We start from the raw sequence: 17034 nt of genomic DNA, 5'->3' as shown, positions 1-17034 counted from the left end.
CCATATTGCTATTGTTAGAGCAGAAGAGTAGGATCAGAGCTAGAAGAGATCCAGTGTGTCTTGCTCTATGACTCCCCACAGACAACAAAGCAGTTGGTTCCTTATCCAGAGGGTACAGACAGAATATTTAATTTCCACAGCTCTGGGGGGATGAGTGCTTTCTACCCTGATCTCTTTGGATGTTTACCTCTCAATGCATGACAAGGCTGAGAGGCCCAACTGGGGCTAATTAAAAGTGGTGAGGGAATTGATCACGATCTCTGTCCTTCAATCTGAGTCAAGATTGCAGCTCAGCTTAGGCAACAGCTCCTGGACAGGACCATGAACTTGTATTTGCAGTATGCAAGGGTATGCTTGGAATGCTGCTACATGCAATTAAACTGGATGAGAAGCAGCTGGTTAATAAGAGATTTTAGGCCTCCCTGTCTTGCATGGTGGTTGTTGGCAACATTAGGGTTAATGAACACATGCTTTCAGGCTAGACTTGTCTGTACAAAACCCAGGGCCTGACAGAATCAGCACAAATAGCCTTTGGGTTTGTATCTGGCTCTTGCCTCCCACTGATTCAGCTTATTTGTTTGCTGAAGCAAAGCCTTAATGAACATGCCCATAGAAGGAGTGAAGCAGCCCCGGCCTGCTAGAGCGCTGGTTGGAGCATCTGGGCTTGGTTTCCAGGAAGTGCTGCTGCGTTGGCTTCCGGAGAGCTGCCGCAATGCCATTAAGCAACTTCTCCTCCCAGCAGCCACATGTTGATTTTGCTTTGATTAACTTGGTGCCCATCCTATTGCTTGCAGCAGCTTAAAGGCATCTTGCTGCCTGTTCCCTGCACTTCAGAAACTGCCTCTAGCTTAAGTGGATTGTCCCGTGTTTTGTGGTTAAGGGGCTTAATGAATTTCAGGCTGGGAAGCAACTGGTACTTGCTTTCTCACCCCCTCCCCAGCCTGTGTTGAGGCATTGAAGGGTGCCAGTGTGGTGTGCCCTGCTGCTATGGCAGTGGCCGAACGTAGCACGCTGTCAAAAGCAGTTTTCCCGCAGCTCCTGCCATGTCAGTGAAACAAATGCTGGCCCCAGGACTCGACCAACTCAGCAGGGCAGAGCACTAACCATTTGGCAGCCAGTGAGCTCTCCTAACTGCAGGATTTGTTTCATGTTCAAAGGCTTTCACTGTTTCAGTCTTGGGAAATGAGACCTTGCCTTGGAAATGCTGCATTTTACTCCTGGGACTGGTTCTGGCTTTGGGGTATAGTGGCAGGGATACCTTCTACCCTCCTATAATGCCACTCTCAGAAGCTCTAAGGTGCCCTGTTGGCAGCTGATCCCTACATGATTTTTCACCAGGCCTGGGCAACACTGCTCCTGGCTTAGCAAAAGGAGTGTATTTTCTTCCTCCCTCCTCAGTGCCCTCCGAGGCATGGGCGCATAGTGGCTCGGATTTCAGTCCCTGCTGGGCTAAGCCCGTCTGTCGTCTTCATGCCATTGACCTGCCATTCACCAAGCTGTCTCCGAGTTCTTAGTGCAAGGGGAGGTCAGTGCCAAACAAACATGCTGGCGTCCTTGCCCGAGAGTTGCTGCCCATACATCTCTTGTATCTCTCGGTTCAAGGCTTGCCAATGAGATAAGCTGCTGGGCTGTTTGTTTGGACGTGCTCTTGTTTCGTGCTGTGTGTTGCTTGCACCAAGTCTAGTTCTTGTTGAACAAAGTGGAGATTGCAGGGTACAGAAGGGACAGTGCAGAGGGGATGAGACCTGCAACACACAGTAAATCCCTGGGCAGATCTAAGGGGTTCGCAGAGTCTTCGAAGGCTCTCCAGGGGTTGTTTACTGCTGGCAGTTAGAGGTAGCTTCATGTCACAAAATTTAGATTTAGCTTGGCACTTTCCTGGCCTTTGGTGGGGTTCAGTACAGTCTACAATAGATTCAAACCATGGGTGAAGGACTGGGCTGGGTCTGGTTTTCCACCGAACTTGGCTCAGGAGCTGGTTTGGGTCCATCTCCTGTTAAAAAAAACGGCAGGGGGGAAGCACTGTGCCACCACAGTGGCAGCTGCGTGAACAAGGACGATTCTACCTTGAGGGACGGCCCTCTACATAACACTCGTTTGTGAAAACTACCCTCACCAGCTATTATACAAATAATTTAAAACAAAAGATTTTAATGTAGGGAACTCTATGCTCTCATCTCCCCTGCTGTCACCTATGACATACAGGATGTTCTTGATGCTTCGGGTATTGTGCCTTGAGGTTTTGCGTGAAGGTTTCAAGTGATGATGAGAAGGATTGTATGAATGCAGGGCACTGGACTCTGACCCTGGCAGTACCCCTGTGAATGACTGAGAGCCCCTTCCATGGTGGGCTTTGTCCATCTCTAACATTCATTATCATGCAGATTTACAAACCGAGTTCACTGGGTATGGACTGTGTGTCTGTGTTTACGCCCCTCAACACTTCTTTCCTGACCAATTCAATGGACATATAGCAACTACCTCACTGTGGGAAGCACAGACTCCTTTGCTAATCCCTGTAATGACTAGATCAGGTTACAACTGTACCTGTACCTTGTCATTCCCCACTTGCTATCAGAAAATGTGCTGGGCTACACAAATTCTAATAAGGGAGTTTTGCAGCAGAGTTAACAGTTTTGCAGTGGCTGCTGAAAAGACCTGACTGGTTCACAGACACTTCTGGATGAACTCCGCGCATGTTATAATCTTCTTTGTTCGGTTGCACGTTATGATTCAGTGCATAGCACCTCCAAGCAGAGCTGGCCTTAGGGGTGGGCAATGTGAGCAACCTCTCAGGGCACCATGGTCAGGGGGCACCACACATGCAGCTACATGTGAGCAGCCCATGCTCACAGCAGTGCTCTCACCCCACCCCACCCCACCCCACCCCAGAGGATCCCTGGCCCAGGCAGGCAGAGTGGTGCCCAATCCAGCCTGCCCTCCACCCCCAGCTGCTGCTCAGGAGGAGCCAGGCCAGGCAGTGCAGGTGGCAGCAGCAGTGCCTGCCTGTCCACCCACCTGCCTGGCACACCATGCCACTCGGCTTCCTTGCCAGGTTGCATCCAGTACCAATGCCCGCCTGCCTCTGCCTGCAGCGATGCTGCTGGGGGGAGAGGGGGCATGGGTATGGGGGTGTGGGGTGGGGGGCACCAAAATACAAGTTCCTCAGGGCACCAGTTTGCCTAAGGCCAGCTCTGCCTCCAGGTGACACGTGGTTGATCTGATCTGCATTAAATCGCACCATGTATAAAACAGGATTAAGCACCATCTTATTGCCCTCCACAGATAAAAAACTGAAAGGTTTTAGCAGTGAAGGGCTTGATGTCCCTTTTGCTTGTGCTGGTCTCTCCCAGCTAACCCCTGACTTAGGTCAGTGTGGGGGAGAAGAGATGCACATTCAGTGCCCCGGCTGGCAAGGGTCTGGAGCTGCGAGGTCTGTGGGGAACTCTTCTGGCTGCTGTGTGCATTACATGCCATGTAATGGAGACTTGGTATTTGAGGGGAAGCTTGGGGGATTGAGAGAGCCAGTGACTCCTTCAGAGGGCTCTGTAGCTAAGGAGTCCATGCAACTTGTTCTGCTGCTGGTGCTGGCATTTCTGTTATGTTTAAGTTCTTTGGTTCGTCACTTCTGGACCAAAAGTGGAGCATCCTTTTTCTCTCCTTACCTCTTTGCATCTTTTCCTATAAAGACAGTGATGCAGACCTTGCTGTCAATGGGAGTCCAGCCTGATAAAGGATGAAGAGGAAATCAAATAATCCCGGGAGAGTCTCACTGATGCTATGAGTACATCAGGGGGTGGGCAGGTACCTTTCGAGATAAGAATTTTCCTGAGACCAAAGGAGGGAGCCTATTTTTGCTCCTAATCCTGGATATCATTCCCTGAACACTTCATATCACCTTCATTTAACCTTAAAAGAGTAACTGAAAAAATGCCAATGGTGCGTTTTAATTACATCTACTTGGAAATTCTCATCAACACCTTTTTGGACAGGTAATTGGATATTTGGACTAAGTCTACTTTTCCTGGAAAGGTATTTACCTTCCACAAATATTTTCCAGTGTTATGTTAGAAGCTAAAACTCCAAGGACCAAAAGCCTTTCAGCTGAAAATGAGATTTTTGAATGGTTGAAATTTTTTTGCTGTTCAAAATGTGAGCACCTTGAGAAATTTTCTGACAAGGTAGGGTTTTCATGCTGTAACTTTTCTCCCACCAAGGGGTTGAGTGATGGTTTGTTACCTGTTTTTTTAAACAAATGGGAACCTAGAGAATTCCATTTTCAAAGGTTATCAGTAATTTTGATAATTAATACATCATTTTGTCAATAAACCTGATTAAAACAAATGTTATTAAAAACTGGACAGTTATTTGAATATATATATATTAGGAATAATTCAGTTTCCATAAGAACTATTAAAAAAAATCATGACAATTCTGGATTTGTATCACCTTGGGAGCTGTAGATCACTTCTAGGTCAGGGGTAAGGCAGAGGGCAGGCTCAGTAAGTATTGCTGCTCTCAGAACTGTATTTGCTTGCAGGATAAACTGAGCATTTCAATCTCTAGGGTTATCATTACTACTAAATTCCATGTTAATTGGAAGGACTTGCATCAATTTGTGCTTCTATAGCATTTTTCAGCTTTGGATTTCAGAACATTCATTGACTGAGTCTAGCCCCCTTTTCCTCCCCCTCCCAGTGAGGTAGAAAGCTGAGCCCCAGAGGGACAATGTGGTTTACCTATGTTTACAAAGTGCCTGAGTTGAGTATACAACCCAAGGCTCCTACCTCACTGCTCTAACCATCTGGACACGGTCTCCTCTTGAAGAAGCAAATAGAAGCCTGGAATAAAAATGTCCTCATCGATTATCCCGCCCTGCAGGTCAGAATATGTACTGGAGCTGGGGACAGCAAGGGATATGGTGATGTGTTGGGTTGCTCAAGTGAGAGAGACACTTGGAAGGAACAGTGAAGTGTGTCCGTCTAGGCTCCAGACTTGCTCAGGTGGGTGCAGACTGTACTCATTGCTGCTGATTCACCGGCTTCCCCTGACTGAGGAACAAAACTATCACAAGTGGGTTGGTCTGTAGGGAGATCCCAGCAACACTCCCTCCCACCACTCCCCCCCCCCCAACCCAGGAGGCTGTCCTAGATTTTTCCCTTTCCCTCAGCTCTACTTATACCTCAGAAGCCGGGCAGCTTTGCAACAAGGAAGAGTCTGAAGACACAAAGCAAGACTTAGCTAACATGATAACTTGGCGTGTCCCCAGGCTATTCCGACCCTTGCTAAATGGACTTAACATAGGCAAAGCTCAGCCCTGCAAAGTAGCTGAGCACAGCCAGGCACCTGCCACACTGCAGCCAGAGCGAAGCTTCAGCTCCACGCACCGGCTTTGTGATGTCCCAGGGGACCCCAGGTAAGTGGAAGGCAAAACTCCACCTCACTGCTGACAAAACAGCCTTTCAGGAAGGGCTAGTCATGGGCTTCTAGCTCAGCATGCTGAGATGCAGGGGGTAGGGAAAAGACCCACAGGGAGAAATGAGGAAATGATTAGTGAGAGAGTCTGCAGGAAACTGTGTGCGATCTGCTAGCTGAGGTGAGAACAGCTGCAGGACTGTGTGGTCTGTGTGGGATGTCTGGGCCAGATGTGTAGTTAGGGTATAGTTCCTGCTATATGGACTCTTGCTACCTTTGTGGTGCTGTAAAGGGGAGAGCAGGGAGTTGGGTTTGAATGGGGGAAGTGTAAATACTGGGGGGATGAGTCCAGCACATTCTGCTGGAAGCTCACGCCATTGGACTGGAGTGAGGGTATGTTCGCACAACAGTCCCAACAGGGACTGTGGTGCAGTGCACATGAGCTACCTTCAAATGAGCAAGCTTGAGTCCCAGTCACACAGGCCATGTGAGCATGGAGCTTGGCAGGTGTTGCGGGCTGCATTGAGTTGTGTGCTGCTGCAGCTCCACTGCTGTTGGTTCGTGACCTAGTGAGCGTAATGGTACCCTGCGTACCAGACTTCATGCGACTGTCATCTCAGTCAGAGGCGTTGAGTTCTTTTCCTCATTTTCAGTGCGAGTTTAGTGCCTGCTTGGCAGCACTGGAGAATGAAAACCTCCTTTTATTTATAGACAATGGATGGCCAACTTCCCTCTTCCTCTTCTCTTGCCAATGTGCATAACTCTGAGCTGCAAGGTAAGGGCAACTCAGTCTTTGTGGTCCAGTTCTGGTTATTTATTTATACTGCCGTAGAGACCCCAGTGGAGATGAAGGCTCCATTGTGCTACCTTTTGTACAAACACAGCAACTCTCCCAAGACAAGCCATGCAAAGAGTGAAAGGGGAAAGAGAGGCACAGAGGCCATGTCCAGATGTGTGCAGATGTTTGGTTCCTTAGGGACAACTAACAAGGGTACACCTTGTGCTGCTGCTAGTTGTCCTCAGGGAACACCCACACCATGCATGCTCTGGTGCATGGCGGGTTACCTTGGGTGGGGTAGGGGAGGCTGGGGCTAGCACACAGTTTCTGGCCCCAGCCTGGGGTCCTTACCCCTTGTCACTCCTGCAGCTGGGAGCCTGGCCGGCTGCTGGAGTGTGGCTCCGGCTGGCCAGGCTCTGGTTTTGGGCTCCCCATACACTGGCCCACTTTTTTTCTGTGCCCTTTTTTTTGACCTGGGGATATTGCCAGGGTCACCCAGGAAGGCAGAGAAAACCTCATCTCCTGAGTCCCACCAAACTGGGTTGCCCCAGTTATTTCTTGACCCCTCAGTAGAGACCCCCAACCAAGTAGCTAATTCACACAAAGGTGCTGTCTTGTGATGTGGAGACTTGGGTTTTTTTTGTAAAGTCTGGGGCCCATTTTCCAGTTCCCTTAATTTTACATTAGCCTGTGGGGGGTTTAGATTTTGGCAGCTTGCAGAAAGACAAGATCGCATAGTGTGTCTTAAAAGTTTCAGATAGTGCTCTTCATTAAGCTTCTTTTTTGGAGTTGGTAGTGGGTTTTGAGAAACAGCAAACACCTCCTTGTGGTTTTATTCCTTTCCTTTAAGGATATGTCCTACCTGTAGCCTCACTCCACAGCTACGTGAGGCAGTGCCACATGAGATCAAATTCTGGCCTTGCTCTTTACACCCAGCTCGTGAGGGAGAGAACACAGCAGAGGCTACAGTGCCACCAGGCTTTGGGTGGAGGCCAGCAGCTCACATCACGTTTGAATGATACTCACCCTCTGAGAGCTGAGCAGGAGGTGGTGTTGAAACAAGTGACTGCTCTCTCTATGCAGGAACTAAGTCCTCAGGGCAAATAGACCTGTTCCATAATTAATAGCAGGAGCTGTTATACTACTGAAGTACAAATAGGAACAAATGTTAACTGTTTTTTCCTTCAACTTTTTCATAGATGGTTCTTACCATTTGCTTAAATTTCCTGCGTATCTTCAAGACTGCTCAGTCTTTCTATTAATGGTTCTCAGCGTTTTCAGACTCAAGGAACCCTTTATTAGACTTAACACACCCCTCGGAAAATAACAGCTTTTAGTTTTCACCAATTTTTCACTGCAGAAAAATAATATAGCAATTCTTCAGTCCCAAAAAACTCATGGACCACAACAGGTCAGAATAGTTTTGACAATATGGATTCCTATTTGAAATCTCTGGGTTTATGTAGTGAATCATGTTTGCACACCTAACAGTTAACATTGCATGGCAACCTCTGGCAGCCTTGAAACGATCTCAAGGCACCCCAGGCTGTCATGGCATCCTGGTTGAGAATCCCAGCTTTATATCTTCTGAAGGAATCCTTCTTCCAGTTGGATGGAGTTTCTCTTTAACCAGCCAGGGGGCTACAGTTAAGCATCCTGTGTTGCACATTTATACTCAGGCTGGAGGCACTGTAGGGCCAGAAGGAAGAAGCTTCGGACAGGGATCCCTATTCATGTCTCCAGTACTACACTATGAACCCTTTGTGTTTCTAAGGCAGGGGAGCAATTTGTATGGAAGAACTTTAAGAACCCATCAGGACTGGGCATTTTAGAGAGGCCCCCAGTTTCAGGCAGGGTTGTCTTTTAATAAGAAGTAAAAGCTGGGGGGAAGCCCATGGACCTCTGCCCAACTGTACAAGGTAAAAACCTTTTCCCTCTGTTCTATGCAGAATCCGGGCCCATAGCCAGATTCCAGAAATCATTTGGAGATTACAGGGAACAGCAAACATGTCCTTGGCTTAACTGCTTAAAAATGTGTGTTAAAGCAGATGCAAGTGGACTAGGGAAGATTAGATGCTGTGAATCAAAACTCATTTCTCTCTATTAGAAAAGGACCTCAGAGATCAGACTCTACCTCACTGTAGTTTGCCCACTAAACCCAAACACTTATTTTTTACAGAAGCAAAGAACAAATGAACCTGGAGGAGGATTGGGGGATTTCACTGGGTCCAAGTCTTTGGATGATTTTGGAAGTGTTGAGCCAAGTTCTGCAAGTCTTCCTTGCGATAGTTAGTAAAAACATTGCCGTGATCTAGGCACTTTCCAAACACAGTCCTTTGTGCAATAATCTTGCCATCTACGGTGAAGTGGGCAGGTCAAGAGAGAGGATAACAGCACATAATAAGTATATAATGCAGCTGCATCGTGACTAGGGTGGCCATCATAGAGGACAGCCAGGTTGTCCTCTATTGATACGAAACCAGACACCTTTATGTTCTCTATTTTTCTCTTGAAGAGAAAAATACTACTATTTCTCTTCTCTTGAAGAGAAAAATGGAGGACATAAAGGCATCAGGTTTTGTAGCAATAGAGGACAGAGTAGCAGAAAACTGGAATGCCCTCTATGATTGGCCACCCTCACTGTGACTGCAAGCAACACAGAAGAAACAAGAGTCTTAAATATGAGCAGGGGAGGAACCTTGTCAATTTGCTCACGTTGCTCATATCAACAGAAGGGACTGTGCCAGAAAAGGGATGGGGTGATGGTGAAGCTGAACAAAGGGGGAACAAGGTTGCAAATACTAGCTGAGTTGAGGGGGCCACGGAGGTGGGGGACAAAGAAACTGAGGTAAGAAGTGATTTCTGTGTGAGCAAGGGGTGGGAACTCTTTTATCTGAAAGTCAAGGAAAGGATAACTCTTTTATCTGTTTCCCTTAAGGAAAGGATAATGTGTTCAGGATAATTTGGAAGAAAAGCATGTTCCTTTGGGTACAAGAAGGGGAATGTATAGATCTTTCTAACAAGTGTGATATGGGGAGGGCTGTAGTCCACTAGAAAGCTTATGACACACCGAGAAAAAAGAGCCCAGCCAACTAAATGGAAAACATAATAGAACCCTTTATCTGACCTTAGAGAAAGGAGCTGTACTGATAAGCCTGTTTAGTGGGGTTTGGAACAGTCACTATCAATTGTTTTTCTGTTTAATTGGCTTATTGCTTACAAAATTCTTTCCAGAAACACTTTTTAAGGCAACACTCTCTTGCATATGACCTTATAAAATGCTAATAAAAAAATTAGAGGAGCATTCTCCCCTAGTTTTCTGTTTTACAAAGTCTGAGATTTCCTGCAAGGATCAACCATTTTGGATAGCTCAAGTTTTGAGATACACAGCTTGAAGCATCTGGAAAAGACTTTCAGAAAGTGCTGTGTATCTGCTCTCTGTGAATCGGGCCCATTTAAAGTGTCTCAATCTGGGCACCGAAAATCACTCTAGAAAATCCTGATTATAGATTTTGTTTGGGAGCAAAGGCTGTTTTACCAAACATAACACAGAGATTCTGCCAGGATTCGAAACCGAAGATTTGAATTTTCTTTTAGCTAACTGTTCCCAGCAGTGCTGGGATCCAAATACAGTAGCCCTGAGAGTGAAACTGATGGTAATAGAACATGAAACTGAGCAGTCTAGTTCTACTATCCAAATTGTATGAGATGACTAAAATAGACAGCTTAAATACGGTAGTTTTTAAAGAGCTGATGATCAGGATTTGGAAGTTTCTACTGTTGCAGGTTATAGATGGAATCCATGTGACCAGATGTCAAGTAAAAAGACACCAGTCAATTTAGAGAGAGATTGTGGCAGTGGTGCAATGTTGATTACTGCTACTTATCTCAGAGTATAGATCGGATAAAATGCAATAATGGTGATTGCCTCACAGGAGCAGGGGTAAATTCATCAGCCAGCTTGGCACAAGAGATATGTCTACCCTCTTCCTATAGAGGCATTTTCTCAGGTGTATTTTCTTACCTCCTCCTGCAACATTGATCTGGGTTCATGCATTTTAACAAGATGTGACATCTTCTATCTTTTATAATTGAGAGTATGAGAGGGTAATGAGTAATGATTAACTTTGGTGCTTTTTCTCTTCTCTATTTCAGCACCCCCTGTTAAAAGCAAATCAATGGGAGTCTCTGTATGCCAGGAAGAATTGATTTTCAGATCAGGTTTTCCTGAGATTGAATAGATTGAAAAGCTCTGAGAGCTATTGCTTCTGCTTTTTCAGAGATCCTACCTAATTAACTATTCCCACTCTGCTTGCTTCAGCTTTCCAAGAAAATGTGTATCATAAACTAATCAAAATGTAGTATAATATCCTTCTGTGCAGCTGTACTGGAAACCTCAAAGGGCTTGGTATAATTTAGGTTGTTTGATTTTTGCATGCTTGCACTTGGGGGGCATATTGGTCAGAGGTCAGTAGACAATGCTATACCTTCCCAATGCATGGGGCATCATCAAATATTTCCTTGTGCCTTGGGTTTCTGGGAATGTGGCCTTGTGCTGATTTGTACTCGCATTAACTAAACATCTCACTGCTAGAAACTGTGTTGCTTCCTTCAGCCTTGTATAAGAGGGAAGTCAAGGGACCGCAGACTTGGCCTGTTCCCTCTGCTAGACAAACTCCATTCTCAAGGCTGCAAATTCTTTTTCCTGTGCCAGAAATGGAAACAAGCAAGGCCACCTGGCTTCATCATCACCACTCAAGAATGCATCTGAGGCTGTGAATGGGGTGATATACCTTTCCAGAGTGACTGGAGAGCAACCTAAACATGGAACACATGGGGGAAGGTTGACCAAACTGCTTTGAGCCCACAGGACTTTGGGTGAGCTCCTCATTCAGAAACAGCATGCACAAGGGTGTCACTATAGGCAGTCCCCCACATTTTAAAAGGCTCTGAGAACTGATTTACATGTAGCCCGGGATAATGATGGTTTCAATTTGGCTGTGCAGTGGTTGATGGGAAATTAATTGGTGGGTCTCTTATTGGAAAGATGTCTCTAGTACAAACATCACCGATGGCCTTATTTGACTCTTTTATCTTTTCTGGCAGAGAGAACAAGGACTGAATGGGATATGGGAGCTGTTTCTTCCCTCTCCTCCTTAGCAGTGTCCCTGTCCTTTAGGTTAGTGGTGAGTGATACAGATAGAAAACTGTTCTGTGGCTAACTAGAGGATTTAGATCTCCAGGGGGGTCAAGCCAAACCATGTATTGCCTTCAACAAAAATGATTTAACTTCCCATGAATTCTCTACCTCTCACCTGGACAGACAATACATTGTGTCCTGGTTTAGGAGCCCTGGTGTGTAAAGTTTCTGATGCTTTATTTGAGCAGCCTGTGAAAGTCAAAGCATTCAGCAGCTAGTACATTTCCCTTGTACTCATTACTGGTCCACTGGACTGGACTAAAGTTCTCTTGCGGGCAGGCATCCTGGATGCCCAGTACTTTCTGCTTCTGTTCTGGCCAGAATCCCAATGCAAACTGTTCTTTTTCTATTGGTTATGGTAGTATTTTGCTTCTAGCAGGAACCCAGAAATGCAGAGACCTTTCTGAATATCAGCAACAATGAGTTTGCTTGTTGGGTTCTGTTTCAGTTTGGGGTAAGCTGTTTTATGTAGGCTGCCTGCTAGATACTGTGGTGTTTTCTAGCACTGAATGATAGGGCTGTGCGAGGCTTTGGACCGTGCCTTGGATCTGGAGAAGCTTCGGACACTTTGGTGTCTGAAGCAGCATGTCCAGATTGAAGCGCTGGCTTCGTTAGGCTTTCTGAAGCGGTTCGGAGCTTCCGAAGCACTTCGGAAAAGTTTTGGAGCCACTTCAGAGATCTGGCCATAGGGTATAGTGGGGAATCAATGAAATGTCTATATCGTTGTTGTTTTTTGTCTGATTTGGATGAAATGTGCAGAGGGCATGAAGCCCGCCAAGTTTCAAGAAGATCAGTGCAGGGGTTCTGGGGAAACTGCACCTCAAATTCCTGAAAGCAAAACTCATGTCATGTCTACGTATTACACCACAGTGGGGTGAAAACTGCAGGGATGGTGGCCCCTGCTGAGGCCACAAAGCCTGCCAAGTTTCAGGAAGATCGGTGCAGGGGTTTGGGGGGGAACTGCACCTCAAGCTGTGGACAAGCAAAACTAGTGACATGGGTGACACTGCGTGTGTTAAGGCGCAGCAGGGTGACAGCTGCAGGGATGGTGGCCCCTGCTGCGACCATGAAGCCTTCCAGCTGTCGAGGAGATCGGTGCAGGGGTCTGGGTTCTGGGGCCCTGCACCTCCAGCTGCTGGCAGACAAAACTGTCTCTGTCTTGGGGCGGGGAGGAGAAACACTACTGCAGACCTGGCTGCTGAGCTACTGCTTTACCAGTTACCAATCAATCATGATTCACTCGGGGACCAGCTCAATACACAGTTGCTAGCTAATGTAACCAGTTAATTAGCAATGATTAACACCTACAAAACCACAGGCTAAAGAGAGGCAACAATCAACTGCCCCAAGACAGAGACGGTCAGCTGCACAAGCACCCAAGTCACGAGTTTTGCCTGCCAGCAGCTAGGGGTGCAGGGCCCCAGAACCCCCCTACACCGATCTCCTCCACCGCTGGCAGGCTTTGTGGCCTGGGCAGGAGCTATCAATCCCTGCAGCTTTCACTCAGCTGTGCCTTAGCACACACAGGGTCACCCATGTCATGAGTTTTGCTTGTCCACAGCTTGAGGTGCAGTTCCCCCTAAACCCCTGCACTGATCTCCTTGAAACTTGGCAGACTTTGTGGTCTCACCAGGAGCTACCACACCTGCAGTTTTCACCCCCCTGTGTTGTAACACATACACGTGACATGAGTTTTGCTTTCAAGAATGTGGAGTACATTTCCCCCCAAACTCCTACACTGATCTTCTTGAAACTTGGCAGGCTTCATGCTCTTAGCAGAGGCTACCATCCCTGCAAGTGTCATCCAAAGAAGACAAAAAATAACAAAGTTATATATATTTAATTTATTCCCATTATACCCTATGGCTGGATCTCCAAGGCAGCTCTGAAGCTTCGGAGCCACTTCATCTGGATCAAAGCGGGAACCCGGTCTGGAGCTCTGGATTGGATCCCTGGCATCCGAAGTGGCCGGAACCGAAGCTGGATTGAAGAGCTGCCTACCCGCAGAAGCCTACTGAATGAGCTGCACAGTCTGGAGACTCAAAGTCTGGCTCTTCTATTGCTGTTGGGATACATAGCACAATGCACCAACTATCAAATAGTGAATATGACCCTGGCATGTTTTAAGAGCTCCAAAATTGATGAAGATTTACCTGGGAAACACACATGTGTATCAAAGCACCTCTGAATACTCCTGCCTTGGAACAGCTTGAAGGTCACAAGCATATGTTTTGGAGTTGCCTGCTGTTACAGACACCTCTTTTACTTCATGGCCTGATGCCTAGAGCTCTCTGCGGCATCCCATTGTGTCACTTGAAGAGTTCCTTATCTATACCAAGTTCTTCTTATTTCTCTACTGGGGCTCTCTGTAGGAATCTGAGTAGGTCAAATGTGTGCAAAGGAGCATGGATAGTTTAACATCCAAGAGAGGTCTGTTTCTGTCTTCAAAGCAACCACAGCAGAGGCAGCTCCCAATGAATCCACCCCAGGTTTTATACAGTGCCTGCTGGGTTTTATTGCTCTTGTTATAAGAAGTTATGGGCAACCTGTATAGCTGGTTTCTGATAGACATTCTTGCAAAAATGGGTCTCAAGTTCCACTTAGGTTTCCAGCCAGAATAGGCACATTCAATACTATTGGCCATTCTTCCTCTTCACCTAGAGTTTCTTAGGGCTAACTTCAGCCTTAGTGAAATTGGGAGCAACTTCCCTTCAGAAGAGTGAAAGCTGCATCCCCTTTACACTAAGTCTGAATTTGGTTCCTGATGCCTTATACTAAGTCTCCCAGTGACTTAGGACATGACAGAAGGGCGGGTTCAGCATGCATTTCAGGTTGAATGAACAAAGAATGGAAATGGAGCATTAGCAAAACATCCCCCTGGGAAAACAAGAAAGGAAGCAAATGACAAAAGCCCTTGTTGTACAGTCTTAATCTGATCCTGAGCTGCTTTGCTGTGTAGTACCCACACCTTGGTAGAGACAGGATTAACCCACGGTGAGCCACCACCCCTCCAGTAACAGCTGTAGTCAGCCAGTCCCATGAGTTGAAATCAGTGATGCTCTCCATTTGCAGGTGTGCTGGCTGCAGGCACAGGATGCCTATGATCACCCATCCTTAACTTGAACTTTTGTTGATAGGAAATGCTGAGGAATGGGGGCAAATCTGGGTCAGTTGCAAATGGAAAGATCCTACTTTGCTCCTCCTGACTGTGAACCAGACCCACACTACACACCATCTACAGCATGGCTCTACAGGACTCTGTCTCTCTATGCAGGCTTCTCACATGATGACTATTTTGGATGATGCCAACAGTTGCCTCAGACGTGGAGGTGCCTCAACCTTGTTTGAACTCCTGTAATTTCTTTTACAGCTCTGCAGAGAGAGTGACAGTGCATTTTATAAACCGGGATGGAGAAAAACTCACAGCCATAGCCAAAGAAGGAGAAAGCTTGCTGGATGTGGTAGTGAATCAAAACTTGGGCATTGATGGCTTTGGTAGGTGCAATGCAGCAATAACATCCTCCCTTGGGCTCTTACACAAATGTAGAATAACCAATAGGCAGCTGGGACTGTAAGGGCATCTTTACACATGCTCCAGAGTGGGGTGCACCCAGCCACAGACCAGGGTTCTGAGTGTAATGAAGAAATAGGATTTCTCTTGCTTTTTCGGTTGTCATCTGTTTTAAAATGTATCCACATGGGGGCTAGGAGTGCATCTATATACCCGAAAAGCAACTAGCTTTTCTGCCCAACAATCCTTACAGAGGATGAACATGTTGAGTGCAGCATGGGTTTCATACGGTTTCATACTCTTGGTTTATTTAAAAGGCCAGAATGGCAGTGTCTTTGCAAGCTCATCAGAGCTGACACCCCAATAGCCAGTATTAATAGAACTAGTTCTTTATTTGAATGTATGACACATCTATAATTGAAGTAATGTATCAACTCTGAAACCTCTCCGGGGATCCTCTCAGGTACGAGGCACTAGGTTGTCAGCAAGTGTTCATCAGGATAACTCCTTGGCTTCCTCTAGAATCTCTCCTGACTCACTAGACCTGGGTATAAATAGGACCTCTTCTTCCCATGGTATCTTACAAGCATCTGCCTCATTCTCTTGCTTGTCTTTGATGTACCATGCTCTTTACCTGCAGGTGCATGTGAAGGGACATTAGCTTGCTCCACTTGTCACCTCATCTTTGAGAGGGATGTCTTCCAGAAGCTGGATGCCATCTCCGATGAGGAACTGGATATGCTGGACCTGGCCTATGGGCTCAGTGACACGTAAGCATTCCTGCCGTTTGGAGCCGGCACAACCTAGAAACATACCTGGTTTGTGCTCTGGAATGGGAAAGTTCTGTTTAGCTCATCATAGTTCTGTCTTAGTTCTCTCTTTTTATAAAGATAGGACACTTGCCATTTGGTGGGTGTGATTTATTTTCTTTGAGTGGGTGTTTAGAGAGTTTTCTCTGTGAAAAGTGCAGTCTCTGTCCACCAGCAGCTGGCCTGCTGTATGAACTCTGGGGATATATAGAAGGGAATGGACATTACCAGTGGGTTCTGAGGATGTTAGTCTTCACTACATGAAATTCAGTCTATGATGTCTGCTTTTCAGATCTCGCCTTGGGTGTCAGGTGTGTGTTAAGAAGTCGATGGATGGTCTGACTGTCCAGGTCCCCATGGAGGTATCTGACCTCAGGAGGCAGATGGAAGTGGGAAAGCAAAGTAAACAGTAACCAGCGTTGGCACCTGCATTAAGGTCTTTGATTTAGGCTTGGTGGTGGAGATGATGTTTGCTGGTTTTCTCTTTTTAAGTGCGTTATATTTCATTAACTAATTTTTCATTCATGCATGTAGAACTTGATTCAGCATTGATCCCTGTTCAGCAAAGCTCTTACTTAAACACTGCTTAACATTAGGAATTTAAGCACATGCTTTGGGTTATATAATTATATACAGAATACAGATGGAATCAAGCATGTGCTTAAATGTTTTGCTGAACTGGGGCTGCAGCAAACATCTACTCCACAGATGATTCTCATCCTTGAAAGTTAAGGATATGCCACTTGCAGTCAAGGTTGGGAATTTTTCTGAGTTGACTATTTAACTGTAGAGTGCTTTCCCAACTTGAAGAGGTATGACTGTGTGCTGATTGCCTTGATGAAATAGTTTGTTAGTTTGATTAATAGCAGTGTATCAATAACCTTTAAGATTCTGTTATTTTATAAATAAGTTGAACAATTTTTCCATAAACATGCTATTATGCACTAATGTTACTAATTTCTCCAAATATCAGTTGCTTTCCTGGTTACTGTAGCACCACTTATCTTGAAATAAAAGTCTAAATATCAGGTTTCTAGCCCAATGACATTTATTTTTCTGGTATCAGAGAAGTAGTTGAGACCACAATAGAATTATTTTTGGGGCATAAATATGCAGTTGTCTTATCCATTTAACTTGTCACCCTCATTGGATTCTCCCTTGATGTTTGAGTGCGATTTCTAAACTAGCTGTCTTAGTTAGCCACACAGTTCAGTCTGTAACCCATTTTTTCTCATGCAAAACCCTGCTGTGGGATTTTTACAGATACCTTTCTCAGTAAAATAGATTTTGTTGAAAATGCACAATGCCTTTAGCCAGCCGT

At 46.0% G+C, this 17034-nt stretch overlaps 1 protein-coding gene across 1 annotated transcript; it reads left to right on the top strand.

Annotated features, from left to right (window-relative positions):
* Window positions 1–5175: 5175 nt before the first annotated feature.
* On the top strand, window positions 5176–16741 carry LOC102575787 (adrenodoxin). Its single transcript, XM_006270115.4, has 4 exons — window positions 5176–5416; window positions 14764–14888; window positions 15545–15674; window positions 16006–16741. The coding sequence occupies exons 1-4, from the start codon at window positions 5247–5249 to the stop codon at window positions 16124–16126; spliced, it is 546 nt and encodes a 181-aa protein (XP_006270177.1). The 5' UTR covers window positions 5176–5246; the 3' UTR covers window positions 16127–16741.
* Window positions 16742–17034: the final 293 nt, after the last annotated feature.

Source organism: Alligator mississippiensis, chromosome 8, assembly GCF_030867095.1.
Source record: "Alligator mississippiensis isolate rAllMis1 chromosome 8, rAllMis1, whole genome shotgun sequence".
NCBI lineage: Eukaryota > Metazoa > Chordata > Crocodylia > Alligatoridae > Alligator > Alligator mississippiensis.
This window is presented reverse-complemented; position numbering and strand designations above follow the sequence as displayed.

Excerpts from the sequence above, each read along its gene's own strand:
- LOC102575787 (XM_006270115.4), top strand. The coding sequence starts at position 5,247 with ATGATAACTTGGCGTGTCCCCAGGCTATTCCGACCCTTGCTAAATGGA. Across the intron at positions 14,889-15,544 it reads CTTGGGCATTGATGGCTTTG|GTGCATGTGAAGGGACATTA; the intron begins GTAGGTGCAATG and ends CTTTACCTGCAG. Across the intron at positions 15,675-16,005 it reads GCCTATGGGCTCAGTGACAC|ATCTCGCCTTGGGTGTCAGG; the intron begins GTAAGCATTCCT and ends TCTGCTTTTCAG.